The following is a 27,201-nucleotide window of genomic DNA, read 5'->3' on the forward strand; positions in this document are numbered from 1 at the left end:
AGCTTTATCCCTGCACTTTTGAACTGACGAGTTTGTAAACTGTGTTATTTACTACGGTAAATGCTTTTCTATCTATGTGGGTCACAACTTGGAAGTCACAGCCTCAAGGTAATGATTAGTGTATTCATTGATAGAAGACAGTAATTATTAACCCTGGACTCTGGTACTAGTCCACACACTTTTGAAAGAGCACTTCACTTCCCCAAAAAATTTCTAAATTTCTTTATTGAAATTTATTGTACTTGATATTTGCCTAAAGGACATTTAAAAAGGATTTCAGTTTCCTTTGCTCTGTTTTTCCCATATGTTGCTCTTTCTTTCAGCAGCTGAGCTGGCAAAATCTTCTTTTTGTGTAAAGGGCACACAGGACACAAGGAAGGTAGATTCCTTGCCCAGCAAAATTGAGATTAATAGAAATATGTTGGTGTTTACCAAACTGAAATGGTTGACTCATTTCAAAACAGAAAATCCTTAGTAAGACAGGAAAATGAGTGTCTCTAACATTTTGAACAGTCATTGAACTACCTCTCTAAGAGGTTTAAGTCCTTGCCCAACTCCTTTTTCAAGAGACACTTAAACTGTAGGGATTTTAGGACAGAAATCAACCACTGATGTGCAGGTCATGGAAACAAAGAATGAAACCAAGTAAAGAGCAGGGTTCAATTTAAAAAGTGAAAGCAACTGGCCTCACTGAAGGCAAGGAATCTTGTTAGGCACTTCTTCCAGTTGTCTTGCTTGTTAGGACTTGATTAAATAAGGCTGAGAACACACCATCTCCTAGTTTTACAACGCAGCCCTGAAGTCAACAGCTCCATTTAAAGCTCTCACAAGAGCTCCCAACACAGCCAGCCTGTGGCACCACCATGGGGTGGTTGCAGCAGCTGCCTGCTCAGAGTTGTACAATTCACAGCCCTCTGCTTTCCATTAGGGGCCCAATCCTCAGTGTCCACAGCCTACTCCTCCTCCTGCATGCCCAAACACGTGCCTGAACTCCAGTACTTCTGTATCCTCCTATTCCTTCCCTGCCCAATGTGGTCTGGCACACGCTCCTTCTCAACCTCTGCCCTGCAGCCTGTGAGGGAACTGGAGGCTCTGGCTTGAGGTCAGACAGGGAAGCTGAGCTGATCAAGTGATGGACAGCTTGGTCTGCTGTAAGGACTGCTGCAGCCCTGATCCCGGCAATTCTGGCTCAGCAGAACCTGTCACATGCAAGTGCTCACCAGAAGTGCTGGAGCAGAGGTGTGGCAGGGCTGGCTTCCCTTGAGGACACATCTTGCAGGACCTTGGGCACAGCAGCTGGTGTGCAGGCTCTGCTGAGCCCAGGGCAAGCAATCATCCCAGTTTGGCCAGCTGCCTCTGGAAGAATCTTCCCCGGAGCCCTGGGAAGTCCCTACACACTCTTGCTTGTGGGTACACACACGTGTGAGCACCTGCTGCTGTGGTCTGTGCAAGCCACTGGAAAACCTGGGATCTTGCTGAGCTGCTAAGATGCGTGTTACCAATCAGAAGCCAAGATAGCAGAATTAATTACTCTCCCAAGAATGAAGCTGGACCAGTCATCTGTGCCAACAATGTTCTTTCTCCATCAGGAGACTATTTGTCCATCAGCCTAATGCTGAGGCACTGTTAGGCATGTTCTGAGCTGTTGGGTCATTAAGGTTTCTGTAACAGTTTGTGGTTTTAAGCAGAGTCATCTTTAGATGGCAGAAGGCCATCCAACCTATAATGTTAAGCACCACATTGAGCCATTTTAAGAACTTTATCTTTAGAAACACTCTTAGGAACACCCTTTGCTTTGTTCTCTTTTCATTCCCCCCCCCTCCATTCTTACTTGCTTTTCTTTAAAAAGAAAAGAAATCCAAATGCAAAAGTGAATGTAATGCTAAGACAATGATGGCTGAGACATCAGGTCAGGAAAATCAAGATCCCAAGCTTGTTCATGGTAGGCACCCAGAAGTAACTTGATATTGTAATTATACAATAGAGTTCAGAACTGCACATATACAGTCTCACTGTAACTGTATTGAATTCTGTTGTATTGTTATACTGCACTGGTGCCTTCTTTGTTCAGTGTAAACTTTCATCTAACATTAAATCCAATGGAAGTAATCTAATAGACTTGATTTGCTGCCTTTACTAATGCTGCAGATGTTCTTATGCATTTGTTAATAAAATGTGAATTTAGTTAATTCATTATGAGTCTTAAGGAAACTGAAAGCTACTGAAAATAAAGAGGCCTTCAAAACTAAACAAAAAAAATATAGCTCCCATGTAATATATGTTCTTTACTTGTCCCGGGTGAAGACAGAAAGATTTTATAGACAAGCAGAATTATTCCTTTATGGTTTCCCCTACTGTGTATTTGTCAATGCCTGTAAGTACCTTCGAAAACTTAGAAAACACAGTAGCACCTACTGCAAACAATCTGTAACAGGCAGAGTTTGTAAATCAGATCCATCTCTTAAATGTTCATCTGTTTGAAGGAAGATACAGTGAGTAGGACTTCAGCTTGTGAACTGGAAATATGGGCAGAGCTGTGAGTTTTGCCAGCAGTTTGTGATAAGCCCTTGCACACATCATCCATCCTCCCCTGTTCTGTAAACAGACCTACTAAGAAGTCTTCTAAGCAAATGATTTCAAGAATGAGCCACGTACAATTGTTGCTAAAATTGGCAACGTAGAACAGGAAAACATCCACGCTTTCTCATTCACTTGGAGTATTTGTCTGCAGAGAGCTGTTAGAAAACATGGGAGGAAGGAAAGTAAATATTCCTGACTTGTCATTAAACCCGAAACTCCCAGAAATACCATCATGCATGGGAATGTTTTGTGGTTTTGACTCTATTCTTCCACTAAAGTACCTCTGGAGGGTTAACCCTGTCAAACAGGAGGGAGAAGAATTATGTTACTTCAAAGATTTATGTGTGTAGCCAAAGCTGAACTGGGTCCCTGGGAAGGAAAAGCAAAAAGCTGTAAATGTCAGGATTGAAAACCAGGGCAAGATAGTGGCTGACTGGCAGTAACTGGCTGAGAATTTGGTTCTTCTTAACATACTTGTACCATCAAGCTTCTTATCATGAAGTTCACAGATTAATTGTACACGGCACAAACATTTTTTCCTAGCTACTTCACATACATTGCTTTGCAGTTATATCACGTCCTCCAGTTCTCTGACTGTATGAGAGAATAAGGAAAGGCCCATGATGCCTTCTTTATATCCCTTGTTATTGTATATCTTGCTCTTTTCTTTGTTTTGAAAGGTGATCCTAACTTTTTCAGCCTCACAGTGTGAGCCAATCTTTCACAGAGCATTGTTACAGTCTCTGTCATGACTCACATCCTTTTGAGATACAGTAAGCAGGGGTGAGACCGTCACTGCAGGTAAAGTGCACTGACTATTTATAATGATATTAGAACACTCCAACTATGGTTCTCTGCCCTGCTCTTTAGGGATGCCATCATTCCTCTATTTTCTGCGCAACCCCACTGCAGTTAACCGAAGAATTACTTAAGGACATTTCACCCACGTGCACAATTTATTTTCTTGGCTTTGTATCACATCTAGAAGCTTCGTGCTTCTCCAAGAGAAGGACCAGAGCACCCTGCCAGGCACGCTCCAGTTCACTCCCGGGTCGGGCAGTGAGAGCAGCACAGTGCACATTGCTGAGATTTTCACACCCCTGAAACCGCTTTTCACACAGGAAAGGGTGGAAAAGTTAGAAATGTGTTTCATTTGAAGATTTCTGCTGGCCAATCCCTAATTTCCAGTAAACTTGCTTCACTGAATATTATCTCCTGATTTAAGATTGTGACAAGCTGGCGATGAAGCTGAACAATCACCACGCTGCTGTATTTCATTTCCAGCAGTTACGAACCAGCCTCTGCCGGGAACCCCCCACTCCCACCCCAAGGATTGGGGGCGGGCGGTGCTGGGTGAAAACATGGGAGAAGGAAGGTAAATATTCCTGACTTGTCATGAAACCCGAAACTCCCAGGGGTGCCAGCACGCGCGGGCTGTTCCGTGCTTCCCACCCGCGCCTCGCTCACCGACTCACCCCGCACCCCGCAGCGCCCACCAGGGCGGCACTGCCCCTTTAAGGGCGAGGCCCCGCCTCTCCCCGCCCAGCAGGCACCCGCCCCTCCGCCCCGCCCACGATGACCTCATCTCTGCCTTCCCATTGGCTGCGCGCCCCGTCAGTCAAGCGGCGCACGCCCCTCGCTCCCGTTCGCTTCCCCAGGTGCTCGCGGTCCATTGGCCGCTTCTCGTGCCGCTCACCGGCATCTCTGCGCTCTGATTGGCGGGTCTGGCGGGGGGCGGGCGCTTCCGCGGTTGCGAGGCGCCGGCCGGCGGTGGCGCGGCCGGGCTGCGGGAGCGGGGGCGGCGCCTTCTCCGCCGGGGACGGGCACGGGCGGGTTCGGGCGAGATGGAGCCGTGACCAGGTGAGCGCGGAGCTCCGGCTCGGCCGGGAGCCGCCAGGCGGTCTCGGGGAGCGCCAGCGGCAGACAGAGGGAGGGTGGGCGCGGGCCCGCCCCGAGGGGCCTCCCGCGCTGGGGCACGGCCGCTCCTCTCGGAGCCCCGCGCTGTGTCCCCGCTGCCCCGCAGCGCTCTGCGCCCCTCCCGCCCTCCCCCCTGCGAAGGGTCCCGGGCGTTCAGCGGGTCGCTGGGGGTGGTTCTGGGGCTCTTCGCGGCCGTCGAGGCCGGACAGTGCTGACAGGGGCTCGCAGGGGTTTGGGCGGCAGCCGCCGCTGGGACCTGCCAGCCCCACCGGGCTCCCTTGGGCGGGTCGATTTTCCCCGCTGGGAAGATGCTTGTCCATTCTGTGGCTGCGTGCTTATCTGCTTATATATCCGCGTGTCCCAGCCATTTGTCTTCCTCTCCGTGACTGTAAAATCTTGCATCGAAGTGGACTGTAATTTTACGTCTCCCCTAATCACGGATGAAAACTGACAATTCTATATGTGTGTTAGTGGATAGAATCCTCCTGAGACCTTTATGATCTGGATATGTGTAGCTTTACGCTGCAGCATGCAACTTCGTGTTCATATGGTTCTGTGTGGTTGTTTTACAAAATGAGCCTTGAGTGAGCTGAATAAAGGGCTGCAGGTTTGCTGCTGCTTATAGCAGTCCGTTTCTGGTATTGTTTGTCCAGACTGTGCTGTGAAAGTGAATTTTAACCTACCATCCATAGAAAATACATTTTGAAGACATTAAAAATGTTTCTGTTTAGCTTCTTTTCTGTATCTTGGAACCCAAAATGTGCTCTTTGTTTCTTGATAGGATCTGAAGGCACGGCTCTGAATATTTGGAAAATATCAAATGTAGCTATTCTCGGTTGGATGTGTATATCCCAACATTCTTTCTTTATTTTAAATTTGTGTTTGACATCAGGGCTAGTTGTGGCATAGCTGACTTATTAGAAATGTCTTTTTTACTTGTGTGTTGGTTTTCAGATAAAAATACAAATGAACTTTCATCACTGATTTTAAAATATATCTGTTGCTGGCACAAAACTCCTCACTAGGTTTCTATAAAATCCATACTGTTGAACTGGTAGAAGTGTAATGCCTTTAGATCTTCATAAGTATTTCCAAAAATATTTCAGTCATTACTGAATATGAAATGACAGGGACACCGATTTGTTCCCATTTGCTGCAGTGATTTAATGAGTGATCTAATAGTTGTGATTAAATAGGATCTAATAATAGAATTTAAAATAAGTGTATGATCTGAAGCTGACTGTGAACTCCTTTTCTGTTCTTTAGATTCGTGCTTTCTGCTGAAAGGAGAAAAAAAACTCGGGGCTAAAAGCAAATGCCTTAAGCTTTCCACAAGTAGGCAAATTTGCCCTTCTTAATTACCAGATACTGGCTTACTGAGCCCTTTCCAGTCCTTCCTCACTTATAATTTAGAAACCAAATGTGATATGTGATTTCTGGAAAAGAGTGAAATATTGCCAGTTACAGCTTCTTGAGCATCACACTGTTCTGTACAAAATGTGAGCAGTGCTGTGTTCACTGGTTCCAATAGTTGTGGAATCAGCTTTAATTTCTGTTTAATTAAGGCCATCCACTCCTCTCATCATGTGGGAGAAGTTTTCCAAATCTTCAGGCTACAAGCAGATCATGCAATAAAATGCAAAGAAAGGTAGTACAGAAGACATTTTGACGTAGAACTAAGAGAATGTGGCATTTTTCCAAAAGTAGTCTAATTTTTTTCCCCTCTTGAATATGAAATAATGGGAAACTCTTAGGTTTGAGGAGGAGTGTTTGCTTGCTTGTGGTTTTTTTTTTTTTTTTTTCCTGTACTGACTTCTACTAGCATGGCAAAAGTGCCATTTTTCACAGGCTTTCATCCTTGAACCTCCAGGTGAAATGTACATTTAGGCAATAGAAGTACCCTTTAATTTAATGTGATGATAATAATAATAATAATATCAATCCCAACTGGATTTCCTTCACTATTGAGCCATGATTAAATTCCTGTATGGTATTTGGTGGTGAAAACAGCAGCTGTGCTAGAGAGAGAAATAGAAAAAAAAAAAAGGTTTGGATGTTGGAGTGGAAAGCAGATGAATTCTTATGATGTGTCAAAACATTATCACAAGATTAATTGTTGCACTCATTTGGAATGTGCAGAGTGCCTCCTTATATGCTTTTTACCTCAAAAGCTTGATTTATAGCAACTCCAACACTCTTCTGCCTTTCCTCTTTATACTTAGCTGTCCTTCCTTGTGTTGTAGATAATACAATTGGACTATCTCAATGTCTGTTTACTTACTGATAACTCGGTATTTGATTAAGATTCCTTTTGAGGAGTACAGTTGATTTCCTCCATGTAAAAAGTGGTAATAATTAACAAATCATATTACAGTTATACAAAGCTCTTCCTTTAAAGTGTTTTTTTTTTTTTTTTTTTTTTTTTTTTTTTGTTTTGTTTTGTTTTGTTTTTATCAGTTGTGTCCTGAGGGTCAATGTCTTTTCCTGAGAAACTGTTGGAGAGGAAGCAGAAAAAGCAATTGTTCAGCAGTCTCAAACTGTCAGACACCTACTCTGGGAAAGCCAAATCTAATTATTTCCTGTTGGACATATTTGCTGAATTGAACAGAGACTGCAAACAGAGGATGTGGTTACACAGACATTTCTTTTAGTGGTGGGGCTGTCTTAAAAAGCTCATATTCCCATTTGCCTTTTTCCTCCCTCCCCACCATGTGCTGTCACCTCAGCAGTGATATGGAGTCAGTGGAGCTGTGTGCTAGGTCAGGTTAGAGACCTCATTTTTAATCTGGACATGTTTGATTCCTCTCCCCCTCAGACCCCCCCCACCCCCCCAAATAAAAAATGGGGGAGAGCTGCAGGAATGCATAGCTGGAGTGGAGGAGTGCATTAGTAAGAGCTACAGCTAAAAGGAACTTTAATTTCAAGTTGTTCCTATGATGATTCGTTTATGTGTGGGTGTTAGATGAAATGGATGAGTTTGTGTGAATTCAGAAACTAATTTCTTTGTCAAATACTCTTCAGTTTTTCAGGGATGCTGTGTGTGTGGTTAATGTGTATGTTCTACCTCCCAACCTTTGAATGCTTTCTGGGGTGCAAACACTCTTAAGTGATTTCTTCAGGGGAAATGAATGGCATTGGGCTGAGGACAGTTTTTGTTACCAGACTTAGATGTACCACACTGGTCAGTCAGAGCCTTCAGATTTTTAAATGTGGGTTGTCCTTGCGGAGGGCAAGCAGTGTATGCAGCTTGTTCAGGAGTCTGCCCTCAGTCTGATGTCTGATACTCTGTTTTCAGATGTGAAAGGAATAAGGCTGCTGACAGTATTTTACTTCCTTTGATCGTTTCCCATTTCTTATTCAAGACCCTTATTTTCCACACAGATAAATATTAGAATTTGTCTCTTAGTGAGGATATGTAATTTTTAAAATTAGTTAGGTTTATATTTCAGAAGTTGATGTAATGAATTTAGTTTGTGCAGCATTCCTTTCCATTTCCCTCCCCCATTTTCTTGTGTGTCTGTGTGCAGCATCATTATTCTTGTGTGAAGAAATATTCTGGATTTAGGCACATAGCCATATTGATAACATCTCTTCAAGAAGGTGAAATTTAGCGAGTCACAAGTCTTTTTAAATCTTGAAAGCTAAACACTGGGCTTTTAATTGGAGATTTCTGCACCTTAACCTCATGCTATCCATCTTCTTTTGCTCTCCTACTACAAACTGGAGTGTCGACTACTTCTGCTTATCCTTCTTAATTAGCTGGTGCTCCCTTTTTCAGCTTGTTTGGGCCCTGCTGATCCAGAAAAGTAGAGTTTTTGTGGAGTACTGCAGAGGAAGCATGGTAGCTGCTGCATGTGCCATCACATTATCTGTTAATAGCTTATCACTGGGGGCTGCCTTTTTGGCACTGAAAGAAAAACTTTTTCCTGGACAGGGTCAGCAGTTGCTGCTGCTGTTGTCTCTGCTTGCCATGGGTACATATTGAAATATGTATGTATCACAGTGCAGGGGGCCCTGGCATAAAGCAGTGCAGAAACATCACTATTTTGCCATTTCTAGTGAGGCAAATCAATGTGCTGACTGCACATCATCTTCAGAGTATCCTCCTGTTAGGGGAACAGGAGACTGAAATGATATGTCTAGTTCTGTGAAATTAATTTTGGTCTGGGACAGTCTATATCACAGATTGTTTCAACCTCAATCTGTGATATGTAATATCACAGATTGATGTTTCCTGTAATATATGGCAATTATGACTGGTTATAGACACACTGGGGAGGGGATGTGTGGTTCCTTGAGTCCTCCCCTTCCCGTGGTTTAGTGGAGCACTGAGGATGTATCTTCATTGCACAACTGATCCATATGGTTGACAGCCTGTTTAGGCTTACTCAGATGAGATCATCCTTTACACACAACCATAGCCATGTTATGATTAACTTGTTCGCTCTTCAGTTGTTTATATGTGTGATGGTACAGCTCTGAGCAAAGATGAGACAGGATTCACTTTCTGTTAATTACAGGGAAGCTTTTCCTCCTTCAGGCAGAAACTTTTGGAAAAAAAACATTGAAAGACTCTAATGATTTTTTAAAAAAATATTACTGTTTTTGCCCTCCCTTGTGATTTTTTCAGCAATATAATTTTTTTCCCAGCGGAATGTGATTACAGTCTACACTGTAACTTAATTTCTATTCCACTGTGTAAGATGGACTTGTATCCAGATGAGAACTTTCTCTGAGTGACTGGTATGACTATGTTAATGTTACGCCTAATATAACTGTCTCTAAATTTGCTCTTGTGTGTCCTGTTGGATATGATTTACAGGAGCAGATCATTTGAGTCTGAATCTTTTTAAAGCCTCTATCTGAGAGACAGTCTGGGTGCTGGAAGGGTGGGATATGAATTCTGCATAGCCATGTTCCGATGTGAGTTCCGAGTCACGTCAGAGAGTTTCTGTGTTGTTCAGGCATGCCGAAACTCCAAGTCACCAGTGAAGGCAATAAGCCATTATAATCACTTGAATAGCAACCATTTGGCTTTAACACGTAAACACTGACATACAGACTTTTCCATTGGATGGAGAAGTTTATCAGCAAGATGAGACTTCTGCATTTCTTAGAGGTGACACTATTTTTTCTTCAGAAAATCTAGGACAGTAGAGTTCTGCCTGTATTGACTGTAGTGAGAGGAAAAAGGAGTGTTGGAGGAATGTTTTGATTGTGCTGTGGGCAAAGAATAGCAAAAGCAGTTTAACTGGAATTTTGCCAGAAAAATGTTTCAGTTATCAGATTAATCTTTGCTCACTCACTGCAGCATAGAAGGGACAGTAAAGAGCTTGTCTTTCATTACAGTTGTAAGGCTGTTCTGCTAAATATTTCTGGAGTTTGGCTTGTTAATTTTGAAGGCGGGGTGTGTCTGGGTTTTCTGTTGCTTCATCTTGAAGCTGGATTGAAATTCCATGGAGTGAGTGAATAAGAATAATGATAGGAATATGTTATACCTTCAGCATCTCTTAGCTTAATAGCACACATATATTAGAAAAAAAAAATTAATGACTGTTAATGCCTATTGCAAGCCAGTTATCTCCTATTTGGGGTTCAGATGACCAAGCAGTAAATCGCAGGATGCAATACTTTAACTGTCTCAGGCTGAGCAGGAACTTTGTTGGCAAGTGAGACTAAAAATTTTAAAGTTGACCTTTTATTGGCCAGAGTATCTGGAATAAAACTTTAGTTCTTAGTAGAGAAAGTAAGAAGTGTCTGATGGGTGGGAGAGCAAGGATCTCTGGGCACCTGAGAAGGCTAATGGAAGTGCTGGAAAGTCAGGAGAGGTAAATATAAGCTAAGGTAAGGAAAAAAATGCACTGAGGAAAATACAGAGATTATTTTGATTGGTTATGGGATTTCACTTCTGTAGAAAATGAGCAGATTCCCTATACCAGGACAAGGCAGATCAAGAAAAAACCTATTGTTGGACCTGTCTTGACTCAACTGAGACTCTGGAGAACATGGATCTTAAGTGCTGGAAACTAAATGGAGCAGCATGGTGATTGTTCAGCTTTATTAGTGCTGTTGCAATCCTTAATTGGAAGATAATATTCAGTGAACCAAGATTACTGTAAATTAGTGATTGGCCAGTAGAAGCCTTCAAGTGAAATGCATTTCTAACTTTTGCACACTTCCCTGTTGTGAAAAGTGGTTTCAGGGATACCTGAATCTCAAAAAAAAATTTAAAATCCCAAAATAACAGCAAACTTAAATATAAAAATTCCACTCAAAACCAAACTATGCCAAAAACTTGCACTGAAGTCGAGATTTAATATATGGATAAATTTCATTCACTTATAATTTGTAGTTTAAAGAACCAATATCATCACAACTAAATTGTGATTTTATGTGCTTAATGCTGTCAAGAAGAATGTTCCAGCAAAACTGTTTTGTTAAATTCTCGGGTACCTTGTTCATCATGTTGGAATAGCAAACTCTTAAAAAGCTTATATTCCCAATTTTAACAACCAGTTGGTTGATTGTTTGCTATCTTTGTGGAAGACTTTCCTTGACTTCTTGAGGCCTTTTTGCCTTGCCTGTTAGGAAATCTAGGATCTGCAATTCTGTAAAAAGTACATTGTAAGTATATACTTCATTGTGTAGTCTTGCATCATTATTATGTTATAATTACAGTTGTATCACTTTGACTGCTTTATTAAAGAAAAATAATTACTTATTATGGGTTCTCACATTAAATTAATTAAGTAGTTGTAAGTAATTTTAAATATTGACTTGATGACAAATACTGTGAGAGGTGGCAGAATGACTCCTTGATTCTGTGGTAGAGCCATGATTAATGTGTGCTGGCACACTTTATTGAGAGAAGAATAGGAATATTCTCTGTAAGAGAATTTTCTGAAGTAGTGGTGTCCTTTCTTGTATTTTTTTCCTTTGGTACCAGTATTGTAAATCACTTCTCCTTCAAATTAGTGGAGTTAAGTGGAGGAAAGTGGGCCAAGCAGTGTCCAGTTCATTACTTGTAGCTCCTTCTAAACAGAATAACATTCTTTTATTTGTTGGAGATCAGGAAACTCACATTTTGTGTTACTCTTATTATTCAAGCATCAAGACTAATCAGTGTAACTGATCTTACTCCTCCTGATGTTGATATAGTTGATAGCTTATACTATTTTTTTAACAAATTATTTTCCTTTTCAGTGGAACTATGCTAATAATCTTGTCCAAAGTCCATCTGGTCTGAAATTTGTATTTAGGGAGATGCCTGTTTCTTTTTTATTTTATCTTCTTGACAAAATATTATGGCATCTTGACTGCAGTTCTGTTCTTCTGATGTCTAGGAAACCCTAAAGTCTGAAAACTTTGGAGGAGGAAATGGAATGGAAACTTTTATGATGTGTTTGTTTTTTTAAAGGTGGCTACGGAAGTAGGAGTAAAGGTATGGCAACTTCTGACCCTTTTTATTGCCATTTAAAACAACAGTCTTCCACAGCCTCTGATGTAATTTTTTTCTAGTTAGGTACTGCTAACTAGAATGCCTTTTAGAACTGTGTATGCCTTTTAGAACTGTGTTGCCAAAGAAAATGGAGTGTTACTTCAATACATTTATGAGTTTTTAAGATGCCTGGCATGGTTCTTTTCCCCCCTCCTCCAAAATGGGATTCCTGTTGCTATCTTGACAGATCTCTGTAGTGTACTTTTATCTTTTCCCTGTTTTTGTGTGAATGGATAACCTGGTGTCATAAACTAGTTATAACAGTTCCCAAGTTCTACTATCCAATGTTTAAGAATGATTTCAGTGGAGGGACTAGAAAATTGAATATATTATTTGGTGAATATTCTGCCTTAGTAGATATCAAACAATGCATTCTTCAGAACTGACAAAGCAGCAGTCCTAAAATAAAAGTTCTGCTCTGCAAGTAGCATGGTGTGTGAATACCAGTGTGGCAGTCTTGATGGTGTTTCAATCCAGCTTCTGTAGTGTGTACCAAATGAATGATTGATTCTATTTAAAAAGAATCGCGGATAAAAGACTTTGCATCTTACTCTTAAAGGAGAAAATGGGCTGTGTTTGGTCTTGTTTGGTTGTTTGTTTTTAAATCTCTGAGTATTTGTGTCCTGTTTTCTCTTTCAGTGACTGAAGAGAGAGCTGCTGGCATGGAAGTGAGCTGGGTTTGTCCGTGGGAACTGTGAGTAGGGTATGTGTTGTGTTCTTTTTTCTGTCATTAGTCTGCACCTTTTGTTCTTAGGTTTTGATATGAAAATTGCTTATAGTCACTGAAAGTGAGGGATAGTATTGTTTAGAGATAAAATATTTTGAATTTATGTTAGCGTGACAGCTGTGCAGCAAGGACTTCATAGTGTCAAGAGTATAAACAGCACATGTGCACTTTTCTATGCTGCTGAGCAATTAGTAAAACTTTCAAAGAAAGAAGCAATTGAATTTGGTATCCTTTGAATTGGCGAAGAACAGCAGCAATTCTGATTCCCCCATCTCTACACCATGTTCTTTACTCACATTTAGATTCCATGTTATGGAGTACTTGCTACTTCTTTTCAATAAACTAGTTAGTTTAAACAAGGCAATAATATTGGTTTAACTTCTCTATGAATCACTGAAGAAAATTCTTACCTATTTTCAGTAGTGGGGAAGTTCAAGGGTGGAAAGTCAGCTGTTGTAAGGGGAAAGGGGAACAGAATATCTAGTAAATCAATTGCTGGACCTTCCACTTAATGAATGTCATGCTGGGTAGCTGCAATAGAAGATGCCAATAAATGCAAAGAAATTTGAATTCCACACCCCAGTGTCCATTGATGGGGAGGAGAGAGAAAACCATTTCAGATTGGTTTAATCTTTGTAGACAGTTTCATACTGTCATGACTAAAAAATGTCACTGGAGTCAGAAAACTTCTTGTAGACTCTGTTTCGCTTTGGTTTCAGACTGTACTTCACATGAGGTAACTAAGAGCTGTCATTTTTCAATGGGTCCTGCTCCCTGTTTTCTTTATTTGTTGGTTTAGGGGTTTTCTTAATTGGCTTTTTGTTTGTTTTTAGTGAGATCTGAGGAATCTATGGTTGCAGGGTTCAGATTGGTATCACAATGGGAAAACAAGCATGTTTCAAGGTGTAGCTTTCCATCAGAACAGCAGGCTGAATTGACTCGCTTTATGGCTTCAGAGTCACTGCTTGAAAGAGAGGAGGCGAGAATTTCAAATTGTGGTGTGGTAGTACAATATGGACATAGAATCTCAGTCACAGCTTGTGATCAGACTGAATTAGATAAATTATAAAACTACTTCCTCAGACACACAAAAGTAAGTTGCCAAAAAAACTTGCCAAAAAATCATTAAGATTCTAAAGTTTTGCAGTTTTGCCTGCTGCTTTTTGCTGCAATGAGTGCTTATGCCAGGAACTGAACTGACTGAAATTTAACTACTTTATCTTTGTTTTAATTCTTCTTTTGCTGTTATAAATTTAAATTTTTATTTTCTTTTATTTTAGTCTAGATTTGTTCCCTGAGCTGTCTTTTCTTCCTTGCCTAAGTCAGCACTTTATTATGCCCTGTGTCATTCAGTTCTAGACCCAAATTTCAATTCTTCTCTCTGAAAGTGTATTGTTTCTTCTGAGGCCTTACTTCCTATGCTTTTCTTGACCAATGACTTTCTCACCCCAGTCTGTTCTAAATCCATATTCAGCAGGAGTTCCTTCATACTTTTTCAGCTGTGAATTTCCAAGTCAAAACTTACATCTGGCTGCAGATCATCAGAATTCCTTTTTCTAGTTACTGTACCCTCCCTGCTTCCATGGGTTGTTGGCATCCACTGCCACATGCCTTTGCTGCTGGCTGAATCTATTGCTTCCACTGCTTGCTCCTATGGGATGAAGAGGAATGCCTTGTTTTTAACATGAAGGAAATTTTAGAAGATGCCTCAGACAGTGATTGCAAGGAAGCCAGCCAGTCAGAAGGTGGTGGAAAGCAGGCAATCCTGTTCTAAACACACTGCAGTTCATCATGCATTTCTTTGGCAGCAGTGCAGGCTCAAACAGCTTGCTCCCTTTCTCAGCTCCCTCTGTTTTGCTGGCATAGCTGTTCTTGTGGCCATGGTGAGCCACTCTGGGGAACACATCCTCCTGGAAAGAAGTGTTTTTCTCTAGATTATTTTTCATCTGGTCCAGTACATGTTGTCTCTGTGAGATTTATGCTGGTCTCACAATGAGGAAGGTATGAGAGTGGGAATGTGTAGCAGGCTGCCTAAGTTGGCACTGCTGCTAGATATTTGAGTGTGCTCTTTGACATTACAGTTAAGTTGATCTTTCAGTGTGCTGCTCTTGTAAAGGCAGGTCAAGCCTCTGCACAGCCTTGCACTCCTGCTTCTTCCTTTGCATCAGAGCTGGTGATTGTGCAGCCACAGGGCATGGCCAGCCAGCCGACTAATCCGGGAAAAAATGGCTTCTGATGTTTCACAGAGTCTGCTGGTTCAGCTGACCTGAGTCACCCCATGTGTGCACAATCATTAGATCAGTCAAAAGGAAAGCAACAGGAACCAACAGCTTGATAGCAGTAGGCTGAATTCTTCTTTCAGTTATGATGTTGAACTCTATTGTGACCAAGACCTAAAATACATTAATGTACCCACTGACACATGACACCTGAACATGACATTTTTTTGCTCTTTTGTTCTCTGAACTTCAGCAAAACTTGCTATTTCTTCAGTAGCTATCATCTTTAGTCTCACAAACTAGATCGTTAATTTAACAGTCTGAGTGATATGAGAGAATTAGGTGTCTATAAAGGACTTCACTAGTTTGAGGCTTAATGTCCTCTGAAATTAGAAGAATGTTGTCCTCATTCGTGCTTTGAACTAAAGTAGGAACTTCAGAAATCAGTGGAGAGTTGATTTCTTTTTTCTAGCAAGGATTGTTTGTTCTGAATATAATTGCTAATCTCCAAACTAGCTTTGGTATTATCAGTTCTCTGTGTACCCAAAGTTCCATGGGCTTGAAAGCCACAAAGTTCCTCCAAATACATATTGAAGAATGAAAAATATTTCTTAAAAAATAGCTGGAATGTCAAACTACATTTCTTAGCTTGCTGTTTGTGGCTTTGAGAAATGAATGTTTATTGATGATTTTCCAAGACCTCTTAAAAACTATCTATCACTGCTGGATGGAGTGAAGCAAATGTTAGTATTTTATGAAGGAAATATTTAGGGCTTGAGAAATACCATAATTGATGAGTGGTTGTTAAAATCATGTGCAACGCTGTGTTTGTCTACAGCACAAATGATGCGGTTGATTGCTTTTCACTAGATGTGCATCTTTTCTCCCTCAAGTCCTCACAACTCGATACATCTGCTCATGCCTTTTGTCTGATAACATTTCTTGCTGGCCCAAGCATATTTTGACTCTTGTACTGCTAGATTTGCTGGAGGTGGTAGCAGAGAGAGATGGGGAAGATTCAAAGATATCCTCTGTTACTGCAGTGTTATTGGCACACATACAGATTTGGGTTCTTTAGCTCAGATAAAGTTGTACTCATCTGTGTTTTACCAGTGTCTTCATTCCCATGTGTTACAGTCTTTGCCTTTATAATACAGACTATGCAGTGTAGTGGCTTGTGGTCATGGACAATTTACACCTCCGAATCACTGCTTCTAATCCAGAATGAATTTGGTTACTTTTTGACTGCTTTTGCCCCTCTGCCCATCCCTGCTGCCAAATACTGTGCAAGTGAAGAAAGCTGATGACAGATTAATTTTGCAGAAGTCAAATGCATGTGGAATGTGTGTGTTAAAATAAAATTCATAATCTAAGGTGGCCTCTTTTTAGTGGTCTGCATAGTTTAGCTTCTTAACTTAGTGGTTCCTGAAGAAGTCATCAAGACTGCCCCTCTTCCAGGATACAATCTGTCATGTTTGCCTCACTGCTGACTCTATTGTATATTCTTTATGGGCAGTGTCATCATGTTGGCTCTCAATTAACTGGAGAAATAATTCTGCCAACATTAAGTTAATGTATGCCTAAATTAAGCTGACTGACAGGAAATAAAATAACACCTTTGTAGGTCTTCCTGTTGGTGACTTTGATATCTAGAGATATCTCTCGTTCTGATTGTTGTAACTTCTCAAGCTAATGTAGAGCCTCTGCTTCCGCCTGCTGTAAACTTCACTTCTCCTGGGTTACTTCAGTTTGTGATGACCTGGGGGATATAGTTGCTTTTGGATGTGTCATGGCATTCTCTTCCAGACTTCTCACTCATTTCAAAGTTTTGTCCACTTAAAGCCTCTTTGCCCCAAGGTTGCCTCTTGGCTGGCTGATTTCAGTTGGCATGATAATTTAACAGAAGGTTGCTCATAAGTTTAAAATAAAAAAATGCCCTGTCTACTCAAAATAGCCCAGCTGCACACACATGCTGTTGCTGTTAGGTGCTAGAGGTTGCTTAGCAATTCTTTAATCAGTAGGAAATTGCTATTGCCCTGGCAACTTGGTCCTATAATGCAAACAAGGGAAATCTGTTTAGAGAGGTGTCCTTTCTTGATTTGGGAATTGCATGTGTTTTGTGTTCTTTTCCCTGTGCTTCTCTGATTTTTAGTCACTTATTTTAAAATTTCTTGTATGTTTTAATTTTCAGTTAAAATTCCTCTATGTTTTACTCTGGTTATTAAGTTTTCATGTATGGGAAGGGTGATAGTCCTTGGTTCATTGAAATACTGACTGTCAAGATCTTAATTATACCACGAGTATGTGAATATTCCCAAAATCATGTAGGGGCAATAGCATGCTCTCAGGAGCCAGGAGTTTTTAAGTTATGTTGCTATAAGACACAAAACCGCTGTCACAACAATGCAAGCATGAACCATTACACCTAGGAGGACACAGATCTGCTCAAGAGAAACAGTGGATATTGCTTGTAAATAATAACTAATCTTTATCCATTTCTAACTTCTGAAGACATTTAAACACTTCAATTTCAGATAAACAAACAAGACAGAGTCAGTTTTGCACAAGGTGTAAGATTAAGAACCACAGCCATAAAGAATTTCTAAAAAATATTCCCTTTATCAAACCTGCAAGCTACAAAGACTATACTGCTCTGAAGCTTGTTTTAAATCGTAGCTGTTTAAGTGCATCCTCTTGCCACTGCAACACCGTATCACAGTAAACACACAGGAAACCTGATTATTTTAGTCATTGGTAAAAACAGTATTCTGCTTTACATTTACCATATGACAGAATTACTAAGAGAACTTTTTTTTTGTTAAAGCTGCTCATCCAGGATCACTGAAGGATAGCTCAAAGTCCATGAGGTGAGAGGGAAACAAAATAGACAGACACAGACAGAATGGAAACCTCTCTGACCAACAGTAAACTAGTGAAAGGTAAACTGGGAGTGGGAGAAGGGATTAGGATTATTTTCCTGTCATTTCAGCTCCATTAATCATCTCATCATAAGGACAGATAAGCACCAATGTTGGCACAGGGAAGCAACAAAGGCATGCATCCAAGACCTTCCCTGTTGTCAAGAGCCAGCTTAGGCCAATTTAGCTGTATCATAGAACCACATCCTCTGGTTAGACACTGAACTGGCAGTGCCAACAAAAGGAGCAGTCCAGCCTGCTTGTTCCTCACCTCCTGTCAGCCAGCACAGGCTGAACCAGATCAAGGAACTGATGTGTGTTCCATTTGACCTGGTCATGCACACACACACACACAAACACACACACACACTACTAGTTGTAATCTGCATCTGTTGCTGATCTGGATTGACAGCCAGCCACACAAAAACTTGGTTATCCTAAGGGAGAATAAGGCACAAGGAAGTAAAAAAGAAATCAGGATGGCTACTTTTGGTAGCAGTCATCTTAAGGTATTATTAAATGATTTAATCTATCCAGCATTTATGTTGGGTATGGACGCATGCACTGTGGTGACACAGCTATGCGTGTAGTTAGCAATGGACTGGGGAAGTGATATTACTGAATACCCAGGAAAAAAAAAAGGTCTGGTTTTCAGCTAAATAGATTCCCCAGTCAAAGAAGGGGCAGTGTAGGGACAGAATTGAGTAGCTGGACAGTGGAGAACTTAGAGGTTGCTTAAGCTGATGTTGCTGCTGTAGAACATCTGTGGTATCACAGCCACTCTTGTCCCAGAAGCAGCTGGTGTTAAAGTAGAAAAATGCCATGATATAAAGTTTTTGCCTGGTAAGGCAACAGATACGAATCCATAAAAGAGTACTTACTCTGAAACCCTTATAGAGGATAAGAAATACTAGCTGTTAATACTGTCCATCAGCTTCTGGATGACTCACTGAAAGATCATGGCACGGCACATTTCTTTATGGGAAAATTTCTAGTCTGGTTGGAAATGACAGGAAAACAAACATTTTAAAATTTTAATAAGGTTCTAGATATTAATGTGTGTAACCATCTGATTGATCATTCTACAATGACAGTTACAGAGTGATGTAACTGTCTGGGAAGTCTAGAAACAGACTTATGTTGGTTTGCAGAAAAGGATTCCACGTCTTTCACAGGACTTCCAAATACTGTAGCGTGAATGTTTATAAATCCTCAAAGCATCTTTCAAATCCCTCTCTGCCCTCATCAGACTTGTAATTGAACATATTTAAATCAAACTCATCCAATTATAGCTTTTATTGTAGTCTTGAGGACTGGATGGCTTTTCTTTTTTTAATTGTGGGGATGTGTTCCATACCAAAACTTGGCACTGATCTGAAAAAGAGTTCTCTTGGAAGAGGCTGGATGTTTGGATGTACTGATGGTATCAGCTGGTTCTGTCCTTGTGAAGCGCTGGCACAAGCGCTGATGATGCTGCACAGGGAACTGCACCAGAGACCCGACTTAGCTGGAGTGTCAACCAGAAGACTGGCTTTTACCAGTTTTACCTGGTTTATTGTGTGTCATTGCAGAGTGTTGTGCTGGCCTGAAGTGAGAGGTGATGTGGAGGAAGGAGAAGACAGACGTACCAAATGTGTTTTAATTGATCATAATGGTTCATCCCAGTTTTGTTTCCTTTGAGCTGCTCCTCTACTTGGACTAACAGAATTGTTGTCCAGACTGACTGATCTTTTCTTTTTTTAAATTTTGTTGTGGTGTTCCACTGTACCATGCTGGTTCAGTTGTGCCTTGTATAGAGGAATTGATCCAGATGAAAAATTCCATTTCAGCTGAATCAGCTTTCTGATACAGTTCACAGTATGGCTCTACAAGCAGCACTTCCATCACAATTCAGGACATAGTGGCAGAGCAAGAAATAGTGTCAAGCCAAGGTTTGCTTAAGCTGTGTTCCTTTGATATGGGACAAACACTGACTGATGTGCCAACTAGGATTAACATACCTTCCATCTGTGTCTTTTTTCTGCATGAGTTAGGAAATGTGCAGGTCCAGGTGCAATTCTAGATAGTCCAGCTGCTGTGATGAAGTTGCATTGGACAATTTAATGGAGAAACTCTGGTTTATAATCGCAATACCAGTTAACACCCTTTGGTGTGGTGTTGCTCAAGGTCACATAGCAAAAGGGTGTGTGCTCTTGCTCCTTGTGCTGTAGCTGGCTCTGCTGCACTGCTTTTACTGTGGCTTGGTACCCTGCTTTTCCATAAATGATACAGTTTCAGTAGTCTGGCTAATGTCAGTATACTGATTAGGGACATAGATTCTATTTTACAACACTGTTGTTAAAGTGGTTTGAAATGTGATTTTCCTAGTTCATTGTGCACATTATAAATTCCTCTTCAGAAGAAAATCCAGTATGTTCGAAGTTCCTAAGGACATTTGCTGTTTACCTAATTGGAGCAGATTTTGCATATTTGAGACATGTTTTTCTTCCCTTTTGAGAAGAGGAAGAAAATCTCTTTTCCAGGGTAGGTTGAGGAGGGAAGGCTGAGAATTATGCTGTTCCCTATCCTTGTGGGGTGAATATTAGATATGTCTGTCACCTGTTTGTGATTTCAGGCCTGGCTGCACTTGTGCTTCTGCATGATCTGATCACCATGTGGAACTAGGCAAGGTGTAATGTCTCTGGTACATCTCCTTCCATAAAGCAGATTGGCTTTGGCTCCTCTAACTCGGTGACAGCAGCCCTTACCAGCCAGCTTCCTGACTGGGCAATTACTCTGCCATTTAGCCCCTTTCCACAGGTCTCCCATCCTACAGGGACAGGGCCTGAGGCCAACTGTTATTAGTTGTGTTTTAACTCTTTCCAGCCTTTGCAAAGGTTGTTGTAATGTACCAAACTCCGTTCTTTTAAGTCTGTGGTTTAAGGGTGTGTGTTTTCAGGTTTTCACTATTCATTATTAAGAGAAGGGCATGATACTAATTTTTTCTCTTTTCAGATTACCGTTACAGTCTTTCAAATAGATATGATTTCATGTTTGCTTTGGACAGGAAAAATATCAAGGAAGGAGTAGGCACTTTCCAGCCAGATGTTAACTGAAGTAAAAGCAAATACTTCTTATGACAGTAAGGCCTCATTTGTTTAGTTTTAACAAGCACCAGCTTCAGTTGGTGGTTTTTGTTGTTTTCTGTTTTTTTCCTCCACCCTTCTTTTCTTTGCTTCTCTTCAGATCATGACATAGGGTCCTGGGAATGAATGTATGACAACATGGATGAAATAACGGCTTCATTACCAGTGAATTTGTATTGTTGTCTTAAATGTACACTGACAAAATTTTTGAAACAAATTTTTGTACCATTTATTACTTTGTTCTGGATATTACAGAACAAATGGTGCTAATCAACTGAAGTATGCAAGTGGGGAAAGTGACTATTTGAACTCTTTCGTCAGCTATTAATGTGTTGATGTTGTCACACTCATCCAGGTTAATTATAAGTGTTAAGTCAGGAGTACTTAACAAAATCTGTATTGCTAAAATCCTTGTTTCCAGTTTATGCTTTTGATTGGTTTCTGGAGGATTTTCCTGATGGTCTTGACTTTGCTTTACCTGCATCTTTTTGAAGTTGAAGGTTAGCGTCTGCAAGTACCTTTTACAACAGTGCAGCTGAGTCTTCCAAGTTGAAACAGCAGTATGCTAACATGCAGGAGCCTTCCGTCCTCATTAATCAAAACCAAGTATGATTGCCCTTGTATAACGTCCGTTATTGTTTGAATGTTGACACAGTAACCATTTCACTGGAGACTTACAGCTGGTTTGTTTCTGTTTAAATTACTGAACAGAAAAGAATTTTAATTTGAACAAAGAAGCGGCTTTTGAATACTTATTTAAAGAATTATGGAAATATAATAAAACGTTTTAAAATTACTTATTTTGTTAAAGCCCTTTGTATGTTGCACATTTTGGTTACAGTAGCTGAGGTTTAAGACAGAAAAGCTTTTTTGTTTATGTGGAATATTTTTCTTTTATTCACTTTCACTGATTGTGAATGGAGAGGATAGAATGGAACAAAAAATTATTTTTTGAAATACAGTTGATTTTTATCTGAAAATCCTCATTTGTTGTACTCAGCTGTCCTGCCAGGTTTATTATGAAGGATTACTTTACCTGCCTGGATTTCAAATCGACTGTTGTTAAAACACTATTGTTGATATAAAAAGCAGTATTCAAGAGTTCAGCAAGGTTCCAAATAGACTGACTTCACTGGAGTGAATCAATCTGTTCTTCTCAAGACTGGGTTCCTAAAATACCAAAAATTGAGTATGTTCTCATACTTTCTAAGAAAATTATAATCATCTGTAGTTTCATCAGTGGTTTCTGTGGTGATGCTGTTGGAGGTTTTTTCAAGTTTTTAAACTGCTGAGTTGAGCAAGTTTCATTGGATTTCAATTGATGATGGTCACACAAACTCAATTTGTTTCTCTATAGCATGGAGGACACCATGATGAACTGGACATATGGCTAAGGCTTTCATGTGAGATTTATGGTCTATTTTTTGCTGCTTTGTCTTGCAGGTTGCCATCACGAAAGCCAAAGTGGATTTCTCCGGGGTGGTGTGCCTGCCCCCTTCCGTCATTGCTGGAAATGGGCTGGACGGAGGAGGGGCTGGCGAAAATGACGATGAGCCGGTGCTGGTGTCCCTTTCGGCGGCCCCCAGCCCGCAGAGCGAAGCTGTTGCCAATGAGCTGCAGGAGCTCTCCCTGCAGCCCGAGCTGACCCTCAGCCTCCATCATGGCCGGAACCCCAACCTCCCCCCACTCAGTGAAAGGAAGAATGGTAAGTGGTACAGCGTGCTCCTGTCTCATGTAGTGTCCTCACCAAATGATGGTGTCACAGTAGATGTTCTGATAACAGGTCTGCTTTCTATTGCTTTTCACTATGTTTTTTTTTTGGTAGGAAAAACTAATGATCCAGAGTTCACAAAATGTACTTACACTGTTCAGTTGGAAGGATTGATGTTAGTGGCTTTGGAAGGTCCACAGAGCTCCAGCGATAAATGCTTTATGTTATTATTTTAGGTGAAAACCAGAAAAAGCTTCCCTGTACTTTGTGGTGACTAGGTTGTGCAAAACTGAGACAGTCAGTCAGAGGAAGTCTTAGCTCACCTTCAGACTGTAGCCATCTGTAGATTTTTTTTTTTGTCACTTTGGTCTGCACTTGCCAAGGATGAGTAACTTTCTCACTGCAAATGTCTGAAAGGTTCTTTCAGACTTCCTGGAAGGAGAAGCAAGATCTAGAGTTGAAAATTAGGTGTTCCAGTAGGCCTTCTGATCCTAGAGTGAGAATACCTGCATGTCTATCAACTTGCAGGTATCTTATGGGCAACTATATAGTGGGTTACAATATAGTGGCAAAATACAAGGCTACTCAGTGACCAGAATTCTTGGCTTTGGAAGGCTGTTAACTGTCTGAAGCTCAGGATCACCAGGCTGCCTTGAAAGCCTTTGCATGTTCAGCCTCATCCTGTGAGAGTGATGAAACCATTTGATAAGCGGTGGTTTCTGTTTGTGAATTCCTTTTGGTGATCTCCCTTCACTCCATCTTCTGGGGTATATCTTGGTGGTATAAGGGCCTTACTGCAGTCTGAATTCATACTATCACGTGCAGGGTACTGTGGATTTGAGTGTGGTCGAGTCCTGTGTGCCTTAGTGTTAGACATGATGGAGTTGCATGACACAGCACATGAGAAATGCTGGGGAGCTCTAGAGTGGCTTTATAGCCAAAACATAATGCTTATGGTTAAGTGATTTAGAATATGTGCACTGAAGGACAGTAATTTGGATTGAAGGGGTACCTCACTTAACATCTAGATCTTTATATCTAGAAAATGACCATGCATTTTTCTGAATGGTGTATCGATATTTTGCAATTTGGAAGAATTGATTAACTTAAATCCAAAGTGTTGGGTGTTTAGGAGATTAAAAGGAGTTTCTTCATTTATATATGTTATGCCATCATTATGTGATCGCAGTTATGTTTACAAAAAAATGGAGAAGATAGAAATGACAATAACAGAAGAAAAAAATTTTTGTCCCTTATGTTTACAGTCTTCTAAAATAAAATACAATAGATGGAGATAAATAGTGATGGTAAATAGAAGAAAATTGGAATGTCAGTCAGCAAGGTAGACTGTAATCTAAGCATCTCTCAACTAGTGGTGGACTTGGGCATTTTATGGTTATGAAAGCAAGGAGAGATTTCAAATGGTATTTAATTGAGATCGTAGTAAAACTGATAGAGAGCTGGAACATGGGAAAAGCATATGAGCATTTGTTTCCAGCACCTGACAGCTGGTGACATTATGATTTGTCTGGAAGCAGGGTTCTTCTCTTAGCCAATAAGACATGATCAAGGGTCCTGAAGTGGGAGGAAGCAGATTATTTTTGATGCCACTGGGAAAAGGATACTACTGCTGGGAACAGATAAGAGTACCTTTCAGAAAAAATGAAACTTGTGGCAGCACTTTGAATGGTATTGTTATAGTCCCAGGAAAGGATATTCTGGCACAGGAACGAAAGTCTTTACAGGATTCAGTTGTTCGGATAAGTTTAAAAATTGGTACTTCAGGAATATTTAACAGAAATAGATGGTTTTCCTCTATCTGAGTAATGTTATTTTTATGGACTCAGCTTTGAAGCGGTATCATTGTGGGCTGCAACTCTGCTTGACTGGAACAGGTAAAACAGAGCTGTACTTTTAAAGTATTTGAAAAAGAGCACCTCTGCCCCTATCTTTTGTCAAATAAAATTAGGATATTCCCGGAAATGACTCATTATTTGGGCCTCTTCAGAGCTGATTCTTTATCAGGGCTTAGCACAACAGTGGGAATTTTACTGCTGGAGGGGCAGTTTTTCAGGCGAGGCATAAAGTCCAAAGTACCTGAGCTAGATTATCTGAATATTCCTTATCTTTGGAGGTACACAGGAGGTACACAATGCTCTCTTGTCCTAGGCTGCAGTATTTTGATATGTGTTGTTTATGTGTACATTCATTAAAGTATTATGGGAATGACAAGTGCTGTTGAAATACGGTTATTTGCGAACTGTCAGAGCATAAAAGAACACTTGGTTTAGTGGGCTGCTAAGAAATTTAGTGAGCTGTTAAGAAATTTAGCTGATGCATTTTGAGTTAATAAATGTCTTCCTTCAAATGGGAACTTCTGTTATCTTGGGGTGGAGATTGCACAGCTGTTGAAAGCTGTTGAGCTTGTTAAAACTCCTTTCTTAAATGTGGTGTATCTTTGTTGTGTCCTCAGTTTCAAAAATGTTAAAAAAGTGCAGAGATGAGCTGCCAGTTGAGATGGCAATCTGCTTAAACATTTGAGCAATCCAAAGTGGTTGTAGAACATATCTCGTTCCGTGAAACCGCTTCTGTGACAACTTGCCAAATTCGAGGTATGAGGAAGATTCAAGCTGAGTGGCAGTGGGAGGGGAGGAGATGGTAAGTAAGAGACTTGCTGGAAGCTGCCTATCTGTGTCAAAGGGTCTCCTGTTTGCAGTTCTAGACAGGCACTGCTGACTCACAGCCGAACTAACTACTTATGCTGAGAGTTTCTAACAGATTAACTCTTTCTGTAGCTTTTGCTAAACAGACTTGGCTTATCTGTGGGTATCTGTAGAAGAGTATTACATGGGTTTGTACCGTGTTTGTTGTGACAGATGTGGTTCTGGAACATAAACTATTAGCTGAGTTAAAATAGAAGCTTCTTTGGCTTGTGAAGCATCATGGAATTATGTATCCCATGAGAAAACTGGGAGGGCAGTCCTGTATACACATGCTGCCATATATCTTAGGACAGCAGATTCCTTTAATTTTTTTTTTTCCTTCTCTTAGAACTGAAGAGAAGCCAGATGCAGTTTCTGGGGCTTTTCTTGTTGGTTTTGGTTGGTTTCAGATCCATACTTCTCTTCATATTTTCCCTTACCACAGCTACATGTTCCTCTGGAAGGATAGGCACACCTGGACACATGGGTGTAAAGATCATGAACAGCTTGACTGAACAGCTGCTGTAAAGTTACACAATTAAAGTGCAATAAAAGATATTAAGGATATAGAATTCCAGTATGAAGCATTTGAATGGGGAGCTAGGAAACAATTTTTTGTCACTTCAGTGGAAGGAAACTTTATGTGGTAAGGTGTTAGTAAATTGTTTTGACACAATTATTAAGCTCTGTTCAGATGTCAAGCTTAATGGGGCATTTAAGGTGTAGTTATTTAATTTGTGCTTCAGAGTGAGTTTTCTACCCCAGATTTACATTCCTTCTTCTTTTCTACCCATGTTCATCAAGGCCTCAACTTTCTTTAACTATAAGAGATTACCTGTTGTCCTGAACCAGGACACCTGTGACTGACTCATTTATTATCACGCAAGCTAGAAAAAAGCCATTATGGAGTCATCTTCAGCTCTTTGGTATATCTTGATTTTTCTCAGTCACCTGTACTAAGATGCCAAAATAAGTTATCCCAGCCTTTAGGGCAGGGTTAGAGCAGGTCCTTGATGAATGCATTTACAAAAAAAGAAAAAAAAAATTAAAAAAGACAAAAAGAGAGAAAACCCACTAGGTGATAAATATACGTATCTTAGGTAGCTTGATAATTTCTAAAAAAAAAAAGTCCCCTTCTCCTTAACTTTCATTTGAAATTGTGATAGTTGCTCTACTAGCTTACTGATCCTCTCTTCTCCAGATGAGTTATTAATGTTTATTCAATGTTTCTAACATAAAAACGTTGTGTTAGAATCCTCTGACATTCCTCGTTTCTTCTCACTGTGGAGTTGTTTAAGATGAGGTAACATTCTTTCCAATGAACTGTTGTATTTTATGATTGCTGCTTTGGAGGGAGCTTGCACCAGCTTGCCCGTGTTTGGGGCTTACTTGATCTGGGATGCCTTCTACAAAGTACCGTATGTGTTAGGGGAAGAGATTCTAGTTGGAATGTGTGGAATTTCAGTATGACTCAAGTAATATAAAAGGCATGTTCTTTAGGTATGGGAAGGTACTCCACTAACAGCTGTACAAAGCATGGGATAAGTAGTTGCTATGTAAGCTGTTGGTGATTATATTCAGAAATCGCAGAGCTGAATGTTTAAAATGGTTCTAAAGACCTAATTTAGTGCCTGTCTTCTTATGCCCATTTACTATTAAAATACATGAGTATTAGGGCATCTTATTTTATTTTAAATAATTTTGTAGGTGATTTGCTCCTGTAATTCTTTTATAAGGCTGTACATTCCTATCTCCCTCCTCTGCTCTCTATTTCCCAGTTTGAATTCATTACACTGAATACAGT

The 27,201-nt window shown here is 40.5% G+C and overlaps 1 protein-coding gene across 3 annotated transcripts in view; it reads left to right on the plus strand.

The window, feature by feature from the left end:
• Positions 1-4,304: 4,304 nt before the first annotated feature.
• The window catches only part of MRTFA (myocardin related transcription factor A), a 95,084-nt gene continuing 72,187 nt past the window's right edge, over positions 4,305-27,201 (plus strand). For 2 of the 3 annotated variants that reach the window (XM_072923386.1, XM_030262941.4), the window contains exons 1-3: positions 4,305-4,440; positions 12,635-12,698; positions 22,428-22,689. In XM_072923386.1, coding sequence (XP_072779487.1) covers positions 22,645-22,689 — 45 coding nt within the window. In that variant the 5' untranslated portion in view covers positions 4,305-4,440; positions 12,635-12,698; positions 22,428-22,644. Of the gene's footprint in view, positions 4,441-5,810; positions 5,833-12,634; positions 12,699-22,427; positions 22,690-27,201 lie in introns of those variants that run through there. The other variant, XM_072923387.1, reaches the window with a different exon arrangement.

The sequence above is a fragment of the Taeniopygia guttata genome, chromosome 1A (assembly GCF_048771995.1).
Source record: "Taeniopygia guttata chromosome 1A, bTaeGut7.mat, whole genome shotgun sequence".
Taxonomy (NCBI): Eukaryota; Metazoa; Chordata; class Aves; order Passeriformes; family Estrildidae; genus Taeniopygia; species Taeniopygia guttata.